We start from the raw sequence: 13802 nt of genomic DNA on the forward strand, positions 1-13802 counted from the left end.
ACTCCTTTTTCTCCCTAAGAAAATCTAAAATTTCTGCAAAAGGAACACAATGGCAATTGTGTTTAGACAGGCTCCAGAGGATCAGGTACGCTTGTCTTCCTTTTACCTTTCCCCTACTTCTTCATGGTTCAATTCCAACCTTACAGCACTTTGATTAGTTTGCTTCCATCTGGAAATAAGCACTGGTATATAATTTGCAACACACCCATAGCAAAATGAAGGTGATGGGGTGGAGCCAGCAAGCAGTCAGTTCTTTGCTATGCAATTAAACAAACCTGGGCAGGACAAGTTTGCAGCTTAAGGCTCAGAACCGCACCCAGGGCAATGAGGCAACAGGAACAAAGCAACCAGCCCCAGCAAGGCTAGGTGCTGGTAATGGGTCTAACTGGCTGCTGCGTTAATCACTGCCAGCAAGAGGACATGGCTATGGCCTGTATTGCCAAGCAGCACCTTCTGTTATTTACCATCCATTCTGTAATGTAGCAAAGGCTTTAGATTTGTCAGGTGTGGAGAACTGACTGACAGCACACAGGTATAGCTTTAAGACTGTTTCAACTGTTTCAGTGCCTTTGCCCAAATGATAAAGGTATCACATGATTGTTCCACATGACTCTCATTGAAGAGCTATGTCACAATTTTATCACAGAAGACACAAGAGTTACCACTTCTTCCTTCCTCTCCTAACTAGAGTGCGTGGCATTACAGCGCTGCCACTGCCAGGGTTCACATCAGTGGAGACAGGAATACAATGACTCTAGAGGTATTAAGCAAGCTAATCTTTGCCAGTCACCACAACCAAAAGAAAGGAAGATTTCTTGCTCCTCTGTCTTTTATAGATTAGAAAGCGCAAATTTTCTGCTAGATGATTTGCTATTCTTATTATAGAATAACAAAGCATGGTAATCAAGTGTCTTGGAGGACTGGTAACAGCCACACTTGATGCGTTTCCTCTTGCTGCCCAGCCACCATTTTCAGAGCTGCAGAGCCCTGCTTTGATTATACAGTCCCATACATTATGATTCTTCACTTCCCAGCCTTGGTTATGAAGAATAAATTAATCTGCCTCCCATAGCCATCCTCCAGGAATGCATCCATCCCCAGGCAGCATCTGGGTACAGTCTTCAGCCCGGATGCTCTGTAGCACAGCAGGTGCAGAAAGAGTTCACAGATCACTGCTTGAAGGCTACTTGGTTTTGTGGGGGGTGGCAGGAGGATCAGGTCACAACAGGTAACCAGCCTGGTTTTCAGCGAGATGGAGATTCAATTGATGTGGCATCTCTTTTACATCTAAATGAAAGCCAATACCCTCATGGAAGCAAAGACTGCCCTGGCACTGAGGAGACAGATCCCTTTGAGAAGGGCTCATTAACAAAATCCACCCCCACACACACTCTGTCAGGCTAGATCAGTTAACGCTAGACAGGCTCGAAAAAGCTGTGGTTCCAATTCTGCAGGCAGAGCGGGGGAGAGGACAGTCACACAGACAGAAAGGAGCAGAATAAAACATAACCCAAGCCCATAGCTAACCCAAAGGCTTCTCACCCGAACTTTAGCAGAAGTGTGAGCACTGGCTATGTAAGAGACACTAGACAAGGAAGAACAGATGCTACAAAACAGACTAAGTACTAGAAGACAGAGTGTTTAAGCTCTGACTATGCAAACCATTTCCACACACTTAGGAGAAGGTGTATCTATGGCTTAGCACGATGCCCTACACATATTACAAATAGTGAAGGCCTGCTCACTTTCCTTCTGAAAGCGGATGCTGTTTCAGAAAGTTGCCTGAAGAAGCTTTGCAATTGCGCAGCAGTATTTACTCCTATCCTAGACTGTTTTAACAACAGGCTCCTTACTCCCAAATCAGTACAACAGTGTGTTTGCAGAAACAGGATCAATAATGAGCAAATCCGAGTGGAGGGGAATAGGAGGGAGACAATGAAACTGCAAGCCTTGCCGTTCCCCATCCATTCACCATATCAGCACATCAGCATCAGTCACCATCCTGGCTGTGTTCAGCCCCACTAAGAGTTTTCACTATGGAGAGGTAATGCAATCAAAGCCTTATTCTGTAGCTATCACCCTTCTCAAGCCTCATTTGTCCAATTGGACCAAGAACAATTGTTAATATAAAAAAAAAAAAACACAGGAAAAAAATCCTTTCCGTGTAAGGGAACTGTGCTGCTTGTCCCCAGTTACCTGTAAAGTACCTGATTTCTCTTCTCAAACAAGACTATGCACTGCCTCAACTGCAGATTACAGCACCTTCTTGAACCTGCAACAGCACACCTCACCTCACCCTGTGCTATGCCCAAGCGCAAGTAGTTTTGGAAGAGACATAAGCAGCAGCAGCCTTAGTAATCTCATTCCTCTGGCAGCGGAGCAAAGCACAGGGGCATGGGGTAGTGGCATAGGTAGTGCTGGTCTGAAAGGGAGCCTGCTTGCCTGGGCTACGCAGACGCTGCCTCACAGCACAGGCGCAGCTCCCTCGTACCAGAGAGCTGCGAAGAGGCTATTAACAAGAATCTTCCCCATCTCCTCCTCAGAGCAAGACGGGATCCCGGTTTGAGGCCAGCTGTTCCCTGCATACACTGGACCTCATTCTTCACGCCCCACACACTAACTGCTGAGGATAGCACTACGGGGGGGGAAATGACACTTTGAAGATCCACTGCTGATCCTGCACAACACTTACCGAAAGGGATCCTTGGGAGTGAAGTAAGCTGGGGCAGACAAGTAACTTCCCATCTTCAAGACTGGATAAACCGGCTCAGCCACAAACTTGTCCAACTGCTTCTGAACAGCTCTGTTCTGCCAACATGGCAGCAGCCAGTGCTCATTTAATCTTGCGCTGATTCAGATACTTCACCTCTCTTTGAAGCTGCCCAAGGAATGCCAGGTCTCTCAGCTGCTCATTCCTTTCCAGATTTTTCCTGGCTCCCATGGCTACAACCATCCTCTCCTGCACTCGGCAGCGGCGGCGGCACCCTTGGGAAGGACAGAATCACTGCTAACCGGGCTAGTTGGACATGCTTCTGCAATAGCTCCTGCGAGCTCTGCCGCCTGCTAACTATTGTCAAGTTTTCCCTTCTCTGGTTCCACCCAAGGGTAGGAGGGGAGGAGGAGCCATGGCAGGAGGACAGCGTGTAGCTGCAGAGGCTGAGTAAGCTCTACTTCTTCACAAGGGGTGGAGCTTTGATCCAAAGAGGGGCTGCCTTGGTAAGTGCTGAAAGATAGCAGCTTTTGCCAAGTAAGAGCCAAGTGCATAAACCTGAAACTACTCTTTGCAGCAGCGGCACGTTCTGATGGAGAAGTCAAGGAATGCTTTGTCTGACAAAGACAGCTGGCCACATCTCCAAACACATCAAATTAATGTTTGCTACATACCTTCCTAAATCCCTCACAGTGTGCGGGGCTATACTACCTTCACAGTACCTACAATCTGTTCATCCTTTTGCAGGAGGTAACTCACAGTCTGCTGCAAGGAAAAATAACTTTCTTTGCAACACTCTTTTAAAAGAGATCATTGGAATCATTTAATCTAATCTTCATGTCCTGAATGGAAACTGAGAGGTATAAATCAGCACAGCAGAGTACTCTCTCCTGCTTGCAGCACGTGTAGTTATATCATTTTGCTTGCTCTGAAGCCAAGCATGATCTCTAGTGGCCTAATCAGCTAAAGCTGTTTGCAAGACACTCAGAAATGCAACAAACACATGTTGCTGCACTGAGTCGTCCCATTTTTGTACAGTCAGCAAAGCCTGGCATGCCTGAACACAGCCTGAAAGTCATGCTGTGTTCCAGAGGCAAGAGTACTCAAATGTGCTTCTGTTGGAGGTGCTCATCTCAGCTGGCATATTGTTCAAGGGACGCTTGGGGCTGGGACAAGGCAGTCTTGGCTGCAGATTTGACAGCTGCTGCTCGCTGTTGAAGTAAGCAGAAAGCCAGGCAGCCTTTTGGGTTGTTTTTTCTTGCCTCTCCCCTTTTTTTGTTGACTTTTAATAAGCAGCCACCTTTCTGGAAAAAAAAGAATAAAATCACCATTTTCACCCATTCAGTGCAGTTTCTAAACTGTGAAAGTGCAGTGAAGCCTAGTGCTGCAGAGACCAATGTGGTTGTCAATTGCAGCACGGGTCTAATTCCTTCTGACATTTCACACAGCTCTACTGGAAGCAGCAACACGGTGAGTCTGTGTCTAGGAATGCACTCTGGTCTCCCACATTCTCTATATGTTGCGTGCTGAAAGTGGGCCAGCGCTCACAATCCAACACTTCCCTGGCTATCAGCACAACCCCACAACACACACATACCTCCCGTGCATCGCAGAGCCCCTCCCCTGCCCAGTATCACCTACAGACAAAAGCTTTTCCCCACAATTCTGCTGCCATGGGCTGAACTCCCTCCGAGGGGGATTCCACGTGACCTCATAAATCCCAACTCTTCAGACAGAACCTTTGAAGATTTGATCCACAGATGTGATAAGCAGCCAGCTAGTCTGTGAACCAAGCCAGCAGATAAAGCCTAACTTCAAAGTAATAAAAACCACCCAGACAGCTAAGCAACTGGGAAGGGATTTTGTTTGAGACTTCCTTAAAGCCAAAGGACACATAGTCAAATGTCTATTTAAACAGGAAACATCTTATCAAAACGATTTTACGTTTGCAGCAAGCCCCAGCAGCAGCCAGTAAGTTACTTTTTCCTACACAGAATTCTCTTGCTACTTCTTGCCTTTTTCATTGTCTTTATGACCTATTTCAGAAAACAATACCTCTGATAAAAGCGCTCTGGAAAAGGTGTTAATGTGTTCATACATTCTAGATCTGAATTCCTGCCAGAATGACTGTACTTCAAAAATGCTGATAAACAGGTGTGTGTGTGGGGACACCTTTTCTATGTAATTTTACTGATACCATCTCTGAGGGCCAAAAATGCACCGAAGCAAAATTTCTTTTTTCACCAACTGAAGTCAGATATCAGCATCTTCTGTCTTGCAAATGCTGACAGCGTTTCCACTACAAACATTTAGCCACCACAGGGGGTGGCTTTCCTTCTATGGCTTAAAATTGTACAGTAATTTTTGCCAGAAAGAAACCTGAAAAATATAACTAGCAAATAAAAAGGAACAAATTAAAAACCTTGACAATGACTTAACATGAAATTTATTGCAAATTGAGTTACAGTTTCATCCCCACAGAAAGGCAACACATAGCTATTGTGGTATTCCAGTGATTAATATCTTAAAGCAGCTGGGGCTAGGCTGCACATCTAGACACCCTCTTCACCACATAGTTCATGCTGTCCAGTGGCACGTCTACAGACAGATGTATTGCTCAGCATATCCACCAGCCCTAAGATACACAAATCTACCCTGGCACAGACAGGCACTTCGGTATGTGTGGGACTGGTATAAGCTGGGGAAGAAGCATCTGCTTGATGCCTGAAGAGTCTGCAGCAAGTCTTTGTTCCGGCATGGACGCAGTTTGGAGGCATTCCAAATACTTCAGTACAACCCCAGCACCTCATTGTATTTGCAAGGCACTTACACATAACATGTGCTTTGCTGCTGTTGATAGAGTCAGCTCCTGACGTCAGCTACTGAAATCCATACCGTTTTGATATGCACGTACCTCTGAGCGAAAGCTCTTGCACACAGCTCTTGAGTAAACTAAAACAAACAGTGAAGCAAAGCTCATCTCCATTACTGCATCTCACTTCTAAGCAGCAGCAGAACTTCAGACCAACACAGTCATGCCTTCTCGGTACCTAACATCGCTAAGCACAAAATTAGGATGGAGATAGAATTCTTATCTCCAGCATACTCATCTAATGGCTGCAGCCTGCCTGAATACATGTAGGCTGAGAAGCAAACAAAAAAAAATTAAACCTATCGAAACATCATAGATTATGTATGGTTTTAGAAGTAGTGATTTCTGATCTGTAAATCCAGCACAGATGGCAATAAGACTGGCACTTACACCTCTGCATCTTCACTTGCTTCCTAACTCACTGCTTTTGCCTGTGCAGATCGCTAAACTCCTGAGGGAAGGATCCTGTCTCGCTCATGTGGAAAACCTACCATATACTGGGCTGTGTAGGTAATTCTAATTACCTTGATATAATAACGCTCTGATAACAATGCCCTAAAGGACAAGCTATGCAAGCCGCAAGTCAACTAAAAAAAGTTTGGACTGGAATGCCCAATTCTTTAAATTCATCCTCGATGTCCTGTAGCTGATAGATTCTCCCGATGAATGTGGCCACTTCCACCTGCAAAGTGCTTCATTGTTCCTTTGGATTTTTAAACTCCTGAACATTCGGGGTGACCTGTGTACAAACAGGCACTTCGCAACTCTTTCTCCCTAAATCTGATAGTGAGCTGGTGAATTTCAGTGCTGAGGGTGACGCCATCAAAGCGACATTCCCAGGAGTCTGCAGGATTAGTGGAAAAGAGCTCCCACCTCTGAGGCCCTATCATCAGCTTTCTGTAACTGCTGAGAATCTGGAGAAGACAGGGAAGAAGAGGAGATTCTTGTCTCCCCGCTTCTACCGTCGTTCAGCTACCTTCTGTTACTACTGATCTTTCCCCTACTCTCAAATTCAGCTGCCATGTGTTACAACCTGGCTGTGTTCACAGCTGAAAAGCTAAAGGAAGATTCAAAGCAGCAAACATCCCCACATTTCAAAGTCATCTTAATGTACACCTTTGCTCACATCTTTATTTGTTAATGTTTGTACGTATGAGCTTCATATCCTGTCACTGTAGATCTGTTTGTCCTGTTGTCTGTGGGGAGGAAGCCGCATTTGGAAAATGAAGGCCTGTGCCAAGCAGTTTGAACCAACAGAAGTGATACAAAGTCTAGAAAACACTGTCTATGAGAACAAGCCAGATCCAGGGCTTCTTCAGCCTAGGAGAGACTGATGGGCGACGATCGCTGCTTTCAAACAGGAAAAAAATAACTTGAATTACAGAAGGGGAAAAAAAGCTTGTTTTCCATGTCCATTGTGAACATGACTAGAAGAAATTGATTTAAATTGCAACAAAGGGGATTTCTGAAGATAGCAGACAGAAGCTTCTAATGCTAAGGATAATTAAGTGCTAGCAGATATAGTCCAGGAGACTGAAAACCTACAGTGATGGGAGACTGTTAGGTGACCGGTTTCTTGACCATTCCTAAACCATAGAAATTACTTGCTTCAAACACATGTTGAAGTTTAGCAGATATCCTAAGAACCACAGAAAACAGATTTAGAAAATACCCTCAGAAGTCATCTAGTTTATCCTGCAATCCCCAAAATGGGTTTAACTATATACATTCTTAATACAAGTTTGCCTGGCTTGCCTTCCCCTGCCCCCAAGTCGGGGTGGGTGTGTGTCGCTCTGTGTGTGTGTGTGTGTCAAAAGTGATTCACTAAGTTTTGCTGAGCAAAAAATATTGCTATAGCACATAAAATATGCCATTCAGTATAGAAAAATCACATCCTTGTAAGACAATCAACTCACTACAGTTGGCAAATTAATAGGGTTCCTCTTTCTGTTCAGTAGCCTGGAGCTTTGGGCGTCCCCTCGATGCATGGATAGCTAATCCAGTTCTGTTTTCCGACCACGGACAACTGTCACGCTGCAGAGAGTGCACAAGTGGTGGGCGACAAGGGATTCTGAGGAGAATCTGCTTTTAGCCTTGTTCCACTACTGAGAAACAGTCAGGAGAATTTGTTTCAAATTCACTTTAGAATCCCAGGAGGAGACGGAGCCAGGAGTTCTTCTGCACTCTGCCAAAACTGTTCCATTTTTTCAAAGTATTCATTTAAAGAAAACAGCCTTGTGGTGGTTACAACACTCCTTGTGTCTTAGTTTCTAGCTCCAGTAAAGGTTAACAGAAATTGAAATGGAATAACACATTCAAAAAGAGTGCAAGCACCTGAACCCTAAACAATCTGTCAGGTGAATGGATTTAACTCTAGGCAATTTTTATTTGGCAATTTTTATTGTGATTTAAACAAATATTTTATTGTGATTTAAACAATTAAACTTTGGTTTTTTACTTTAGTTTTTTTTTTTTTTAACTAGTGTAAATATTTTCTTAACTATTTCAAGACTGTATTTAATTTTAGCCAGTATCTTTTACTGGAAAGTCAACTGACTGCTTACAGTTTCTTAAATATAATCATGTAATCCTTGATCAGTATAAAAAGATTTAATATATGTTCAGTCAGATATCAAAAGCTTACACTTCTTAGTCATACAGTTTATATCATTAAGTTAGCACTAAATTATTTCATAACATAATAAAAAAATACACAGAAAGCCATGATAATTTTTCCTGAGGTCAATATGCATTGCATATGCATAAAATCTGGTGTATTAAGCAAAAAGGAGATATTTGCCCAAACTGGATGAACAGTTTCTAGTCACCATCATCTCTAGTGCTTTAAGCCTACTAATGAAAAATTTTGGATTCATACAAAATTTTTCTGCTTTCCTTTTCTCTTCCAGAAAAAGGAAGATGAATTTTTCTGCTCTTCAAACTCCTGATAATTTTTCAGCTTTTAATTAACTGGTTTTGGTATAAACTAAATAGTATATTTTTAAATCTGTAACTGTAAAATCACCAGTAATCCATCACCTTCAGTAACTTTTGTTGAAGATATACTGTAAGCAGTTTTTCTCTGATGTGATGGGTTTGGCTTTTGTTTGAGATTTCTGCAGTAAGCTTGTGTTGCTTGGCTACTTAAATTAGATTTATTTTATAGACCATAGTAATAGACATCCTCTGTTATTTCATGGTTAGGAAGGAACTGAACCTCAGCTGTCTTCCTTCCTTAAAAGTTCTTAAGCACCCCGCTACAGTAGGAGTTCTTCACATTTCCAATAATTTTCTTCATATGGATCCAAAAGCATTTTCCACCTGGATGTATTCAACAGGCTTGATCTGAATTCATCATCAAATAATCAAAACTGGATTTTTAATAAATACTGTGTCCTTCAGATTAAACCATGCAGCTATATCTGGGTCTTCTCATTCCATCCTACTCCAATTCAAATCTGTGCTATCTCTACAGAAAGACAGAATTGTCTTTAATTTGTCTTTATCTGTGAAAGGAGAAAACCAAACCACAACACAAAACAGCAATAATGGACATCAAAATACCAGGTATCACTACTTTATTCAAAGGTGTAATTCAAGGCAGTATCTTCTATTTTGTAATATGGACAAAAGTTGGGATGAAAGCAATAGGAACAGCACGCAAAAGTGATGGCAAAAGTGGCAAAAGTGATCCAGGCCTAGGAAAAAGACACCTTGCCAAAAAAACTTGCTGTAGTGTTTGAAGTTCTGTGCAATGTAAGTTCCAAAGCCAGTGGAACCGTGTGTCAGTGAAAAGCAACGACCTTTGAAAGCGTATGCTATCTCAACAGAATTCAGAGGTACAAAAGTGAATTCAGAGGTACAAAAGTACATTCAGAGTTAATTCACAACAGACATTGTGACAGAAACATCCAAGAAACTTCCTCAGCCAGATCCAACCCATTGGATTTAAGCCTAAGGACCAGCTGTCCAAAGAACAGTTTAAAATATCCAAGATACACGAATAGGGATTTGCTTGTCCCTCCAGCCACAGCAGAGAAAATACAGGTTTCAGAGACAAAGCTCCTGTACATGCAGTTTGAGGAAGGAGGGAAGTGACAAAAAACTTAAATCCTCAGAGACATGCATGTACGTCAGCTACTGCCAGTGCCAAGCATGATCAGCAGCCTAGCCTTACCAAGAATAAACAGAGCTAACGAGCCTGGAGCAGTGCCAATCAGCATTAGAGAAATTATGTGCCAGGCCAGGGAGTCAGCTAATCCACAGGAAGACTGTAAAAAACACTCCACAAGAGTTGCCGGAACTCACAGCTACCAGCTGCCAAAGGCTCCTTCCCTTAGAGGCTTTTTAAAGTTTGGCTTTGGGATATCAAGCACAAGACTGCTGCTCAGCATGGTTTCGGGACAGCAGAAGAAAAGGGGGAACAGAGTGCAAACTGCAAATTTGTTTTCATGTACAGTCCTACCCTGGAACTAGGAAAAAGGGAAGGGCAGCTTCCTTTATTGCAGGTGCCAATTGTTCATTCAGCACGGCAGCTTAGCTGGGTGCTCGAGCGAGCCAAAAGCACAGAGCGTAAGAGAAGGGCATCAGCAAATGCAAAAAGCTATTACGCATCTCAGGAGAAAAGTTGGCATCTTCACTCAATAAAACAAAAAAAAAACCCCAAACCACCAAACTTCCATTATACAACATAAACTCTGATATCAAATTCTCTGCAAAGTGTCATAAGGGCAGGATTTGCCTCCAGCTCAGCTGTTCTCTACCTCAACAGCCCCAATAGCAAGAAGCACCAAGACATTTACAAACCAAGACCCACAACAGAAATACTAAGGCAAGAAAGACAGACTTACTAGCACACACAGCTTTGGGTTTGGCTACTGGCAGAATCTAGGGAAGCTCAACAACAGGGCACTAGTTCTTTAGAGAGAAGAGAAAACCAGGATTAAGACAAGCTGACTCAATATAGCTAAACATGAATAGTCAAACCAATAGAAATGCAAAAGACTGGGATTTGTAGTGCTATAAAGCTGTAATTATGATTATCAACATGTCATTGTAACTAACAGTATTTTCCAAGCCAACAGAGCTAGCACTGCTTTGGCAGCATGATATGTTTTTTTTTTTTCCTAAATACACCAATAACCATAATCCTCTCTTCAACAAAGTTGGGGTATTGTGTTTGGGGTTTTTTTTGTTCTTTAAACTAGGACAGTAGATGCCTGTCTTGGCACAGCAAACATTCCTCCAAAGCCACACTTTGGCTTCCTTTTCCTCCATTTGCTTTGACGGTATCCAAAACATTAGCCTCTCCAGATTCAAGCCAACACAGAAGCTAGTAGAAACTGCAGGTACTCAACCCCTCTCAAAAATACAGGCCCCCTCAGAATGTGATTCTGGAGCATGAAAACTGGACCGACTATTCATGAAACACTGACAAGAGGTGTTACTCCTACCACCAGGAAGGAAAGCATGTCAGAGATCCCATTTTGTCCTTGCCGATAGCAACATTATCCAACAGATTTCTTAAGTTTGTATTGTCTTAATTGTCTGAAAAGGAGAGAAAGCAAAAGGCAAAAATCTCCCTCCCCCATATCAGCAGTTTTCCCCAACACCCTCTTATCTCCCTTGTACCAACCACATACGGAAAAAGCAACAGGCTATGCAAATTGCCTGGGCACTGCTTTGGAATGCAGATGAAGACAAGTATGCAACCCATGGCTTCTGCCACCACCATTAAATCAGAGCTTTCATTTCTACTTTATCTGTATTCCCGTATGCGTTTGTGTCAGCATGGCAACACTTTGCCAGGCAGTGTCAGACTGCTGTTGGGACTGAAAGTCAGTCTTGTAGCTTGCGAGCTACTGCAAGCATTGAAGTACGGCCGCAAACAAGAGCACGCAGTTGCTCTGCAAAAGCCTCCAGAACAGGTCAGGCACAGAGAGGACAGCAAGAAGTCCCTGTGAATATTGGTACTTATCCACCGGGTTCCAAGTTAGCTGAACAACACATGGAGAACTTAACAGGCTAAAACTTTACCTACCGGAAACAGGAAATATGCCAAGCTTCATTAACAGTCTTGTAGAGGCGCTGACCAGCGGCAATGCTGTCCCCACATCCTAGACATCTCCAGACTTCTTCACCTGCATGCAGGAAATAAAGTGACATACAGCAACCATTTTACATCAGAGAAAACAAGGATTGCTCCATCCCTGATGAAGAACAACCTTAAATTATGTAACTGACAGGAAAGCCTTCACGCATAGAAAGTTAAGCCAATACCAGATAGTCTGTAACCCCAGAGAGTGGAATTCCCATATTGAACTCTGACACCTTATATATAATTTTTTTTTTCTCCAGACATAACATCACCATCTGCTCCTTCACATTCTGCAGAAGAAAGCAGTATGACTTTTCACAGAAAACAGCTTAGTTACAGCTATGCTAGTCTTTGGAGCGGAGATTTCAGGGAGGCAGATTGGTCTAGTGTAACAATTCCCACAGAGAACCCTGCTCGGCCAGGAAGCCATGCTACTATTTCCCCCGTGCCACTGACTCAGCACATAACATTTGCACTCATTTGTATAATTAACTGGATTTCCCAGAACTGAAAGAAAGGAGAGGCAAACTTTATTCTGTAGAGCACAACTTGACTACCAGGAAGGAATTACACACTTGAATGAATGTTCCTGTAGAGACTGTACAGCCAACACCAGACTACCGTCAGACTGGGGAAGATGGGTTGATACTACTGGCCTATTGCCCTTTCAGAAAATACTTATTATAGTTATAATATAGTTATACTGGTTTCTGCTAGAAGTGCCATATAAAGCCCCAGAGAGCGAGCTAGTTATTTAGATGCATGCAAGCTAGGAAAAATGGTACAAAGACTTGTGCACAAAGAGCATTTGGTACACAGGGAAATAAATGCTATCCAAAATCCAAACAGCTGTGCAGGCATATGAAAGAAAGAGTCACGGATCTGGATGAGCACAGGATAGCACAGGGAACATGTCACATAGCTGGGCAGATCTCAAACCTGCTTCTTCCTGCTACCAAAAGTTTACTTGCAGTAAGGTTGCCTAAGGAAAGAAGTGCATTTAGAGAAGGAAAACCACTAACCACAGACTTCCATCTTCCAAAGAACATTCAAACTCAGTAGTTGTCAGGCAAGTTGATACCAACATTAAGTTCCTTGAAGTTACACAAAACAGAAGCCGTCAGCCTTCTATGCACTTTTACCCCACTGTGTAGGTCAATGACAACATTTAAAAATAACCAAGGTGAAGATCTCCTTGTATATTTTACACAAATAGCTATTTCAGAAAACAAACCTGTTGCTCAACCACAAGCAAGCACCACACTCACCAGCAGATGGGCAGTCTCCATGCAGACTACAGATAGGATTCATTCAAATGTGACATTTGGTGTAAGTTGCTACTTCAGTTCCCAACCAAGCATCAGCTCCATACCTGGGAGTGCATCTGCACCCTCCTGCTACCTGGAACACCACGAACTGCACCTGCCTCCAGAGCTGCACAACAGAGGAAGGGGTAGGAGAAACTTGGGAAAAGCTGGAACTACCCATGTTCTTCTATAAAGCAAATTCAGCACAGCAACCAAGCTTGGAAATAAAAGGCAAAGCCACGTGTGCCCGTGCCTCAATGCACAGGAAGCCGACAATCTCCTCTCCAAGCAGCACAAGCCCTAGAACTCAGCGGAACTTCTGGAACTGCTGCCGCTCCAGAGGCCAAAAAAGCCTGCAAACCTGACATCCTGCGGCTCCATCGCCTCCTGTTTCGTGCCACAAGCACGAGCTGCAAGTGGGAATAGACAGAGGATCCTACTGAAAGGAATTTAAAGACTAATGACTACACCACAGCTAACTAAAAGCATTCGTCCACGACTATGATACAGAGCTTCACCCGTTAGCTTCTGAACTCCACGTAGTAGTCACCTTACTTTCAGCTGCGGTGCTCGATCTCTTTAACGGTACCCAGAAAGGCCGAGTAGCTCACAAACGGAAATGAATAGTCCTATATTCAACCGAAATTGCTCAAGTACCCAGGAGAAATGACGGAAATGAAAAAAACAGAGCAGGAAACAGCGTGAAGGAAAAGCAAACGGACATAATCAATGTAACAGGTCTGTCAAGTCCCCCAGGACACGAGGAATGTTACAGAGGGGGCCAGCAAGGAAAAGCAGCAGCCCCTCCAGCAGCAG

The 13802-nt window shown here is 43.4% G+C and overlaps 1 protein-coding gene across 1 annotated transcript in view; it reads right to left on the reverse strand.

Annotated features, from left to right (window-relative positions):
• The window catches only part of LIMK2 (LIM domain kinase 2), a 19261-nt gene extending 16516 nt beyond the window's left edge, over nt 1-2745 (reverse strand). Inside the window, exon 1 of the mRNA XM_010295296.1 lies at nt 2693-2745. Within this exon, the coding sequence (XP_010293598.1) occupies nt 2693-2745 (53 nt within the window). The remainder of the gene's footprint in view (nt 1-2692) is intronic.
• Between the last annotated feature and the right edge of the window lie 11057 nt (nt 2746-13802).

This window comes from Phaethon lepturus, unplaced genomic scaffold (genome assembly GCF_000687285.1).
Source record: "Phaethon lepturus isolate BGI_N335 unplaced genomic scaffold, ASM68728v1 scaffold21449, whole genome shotgun sequence".
Classification (NCBI taxonomy): domain Eukaryota; kingdom Metazoa; phylum Chordata; class Aves; order Phaethontiformes; family Phaethontidae; genus Phaethon; species Phaethon lepturus.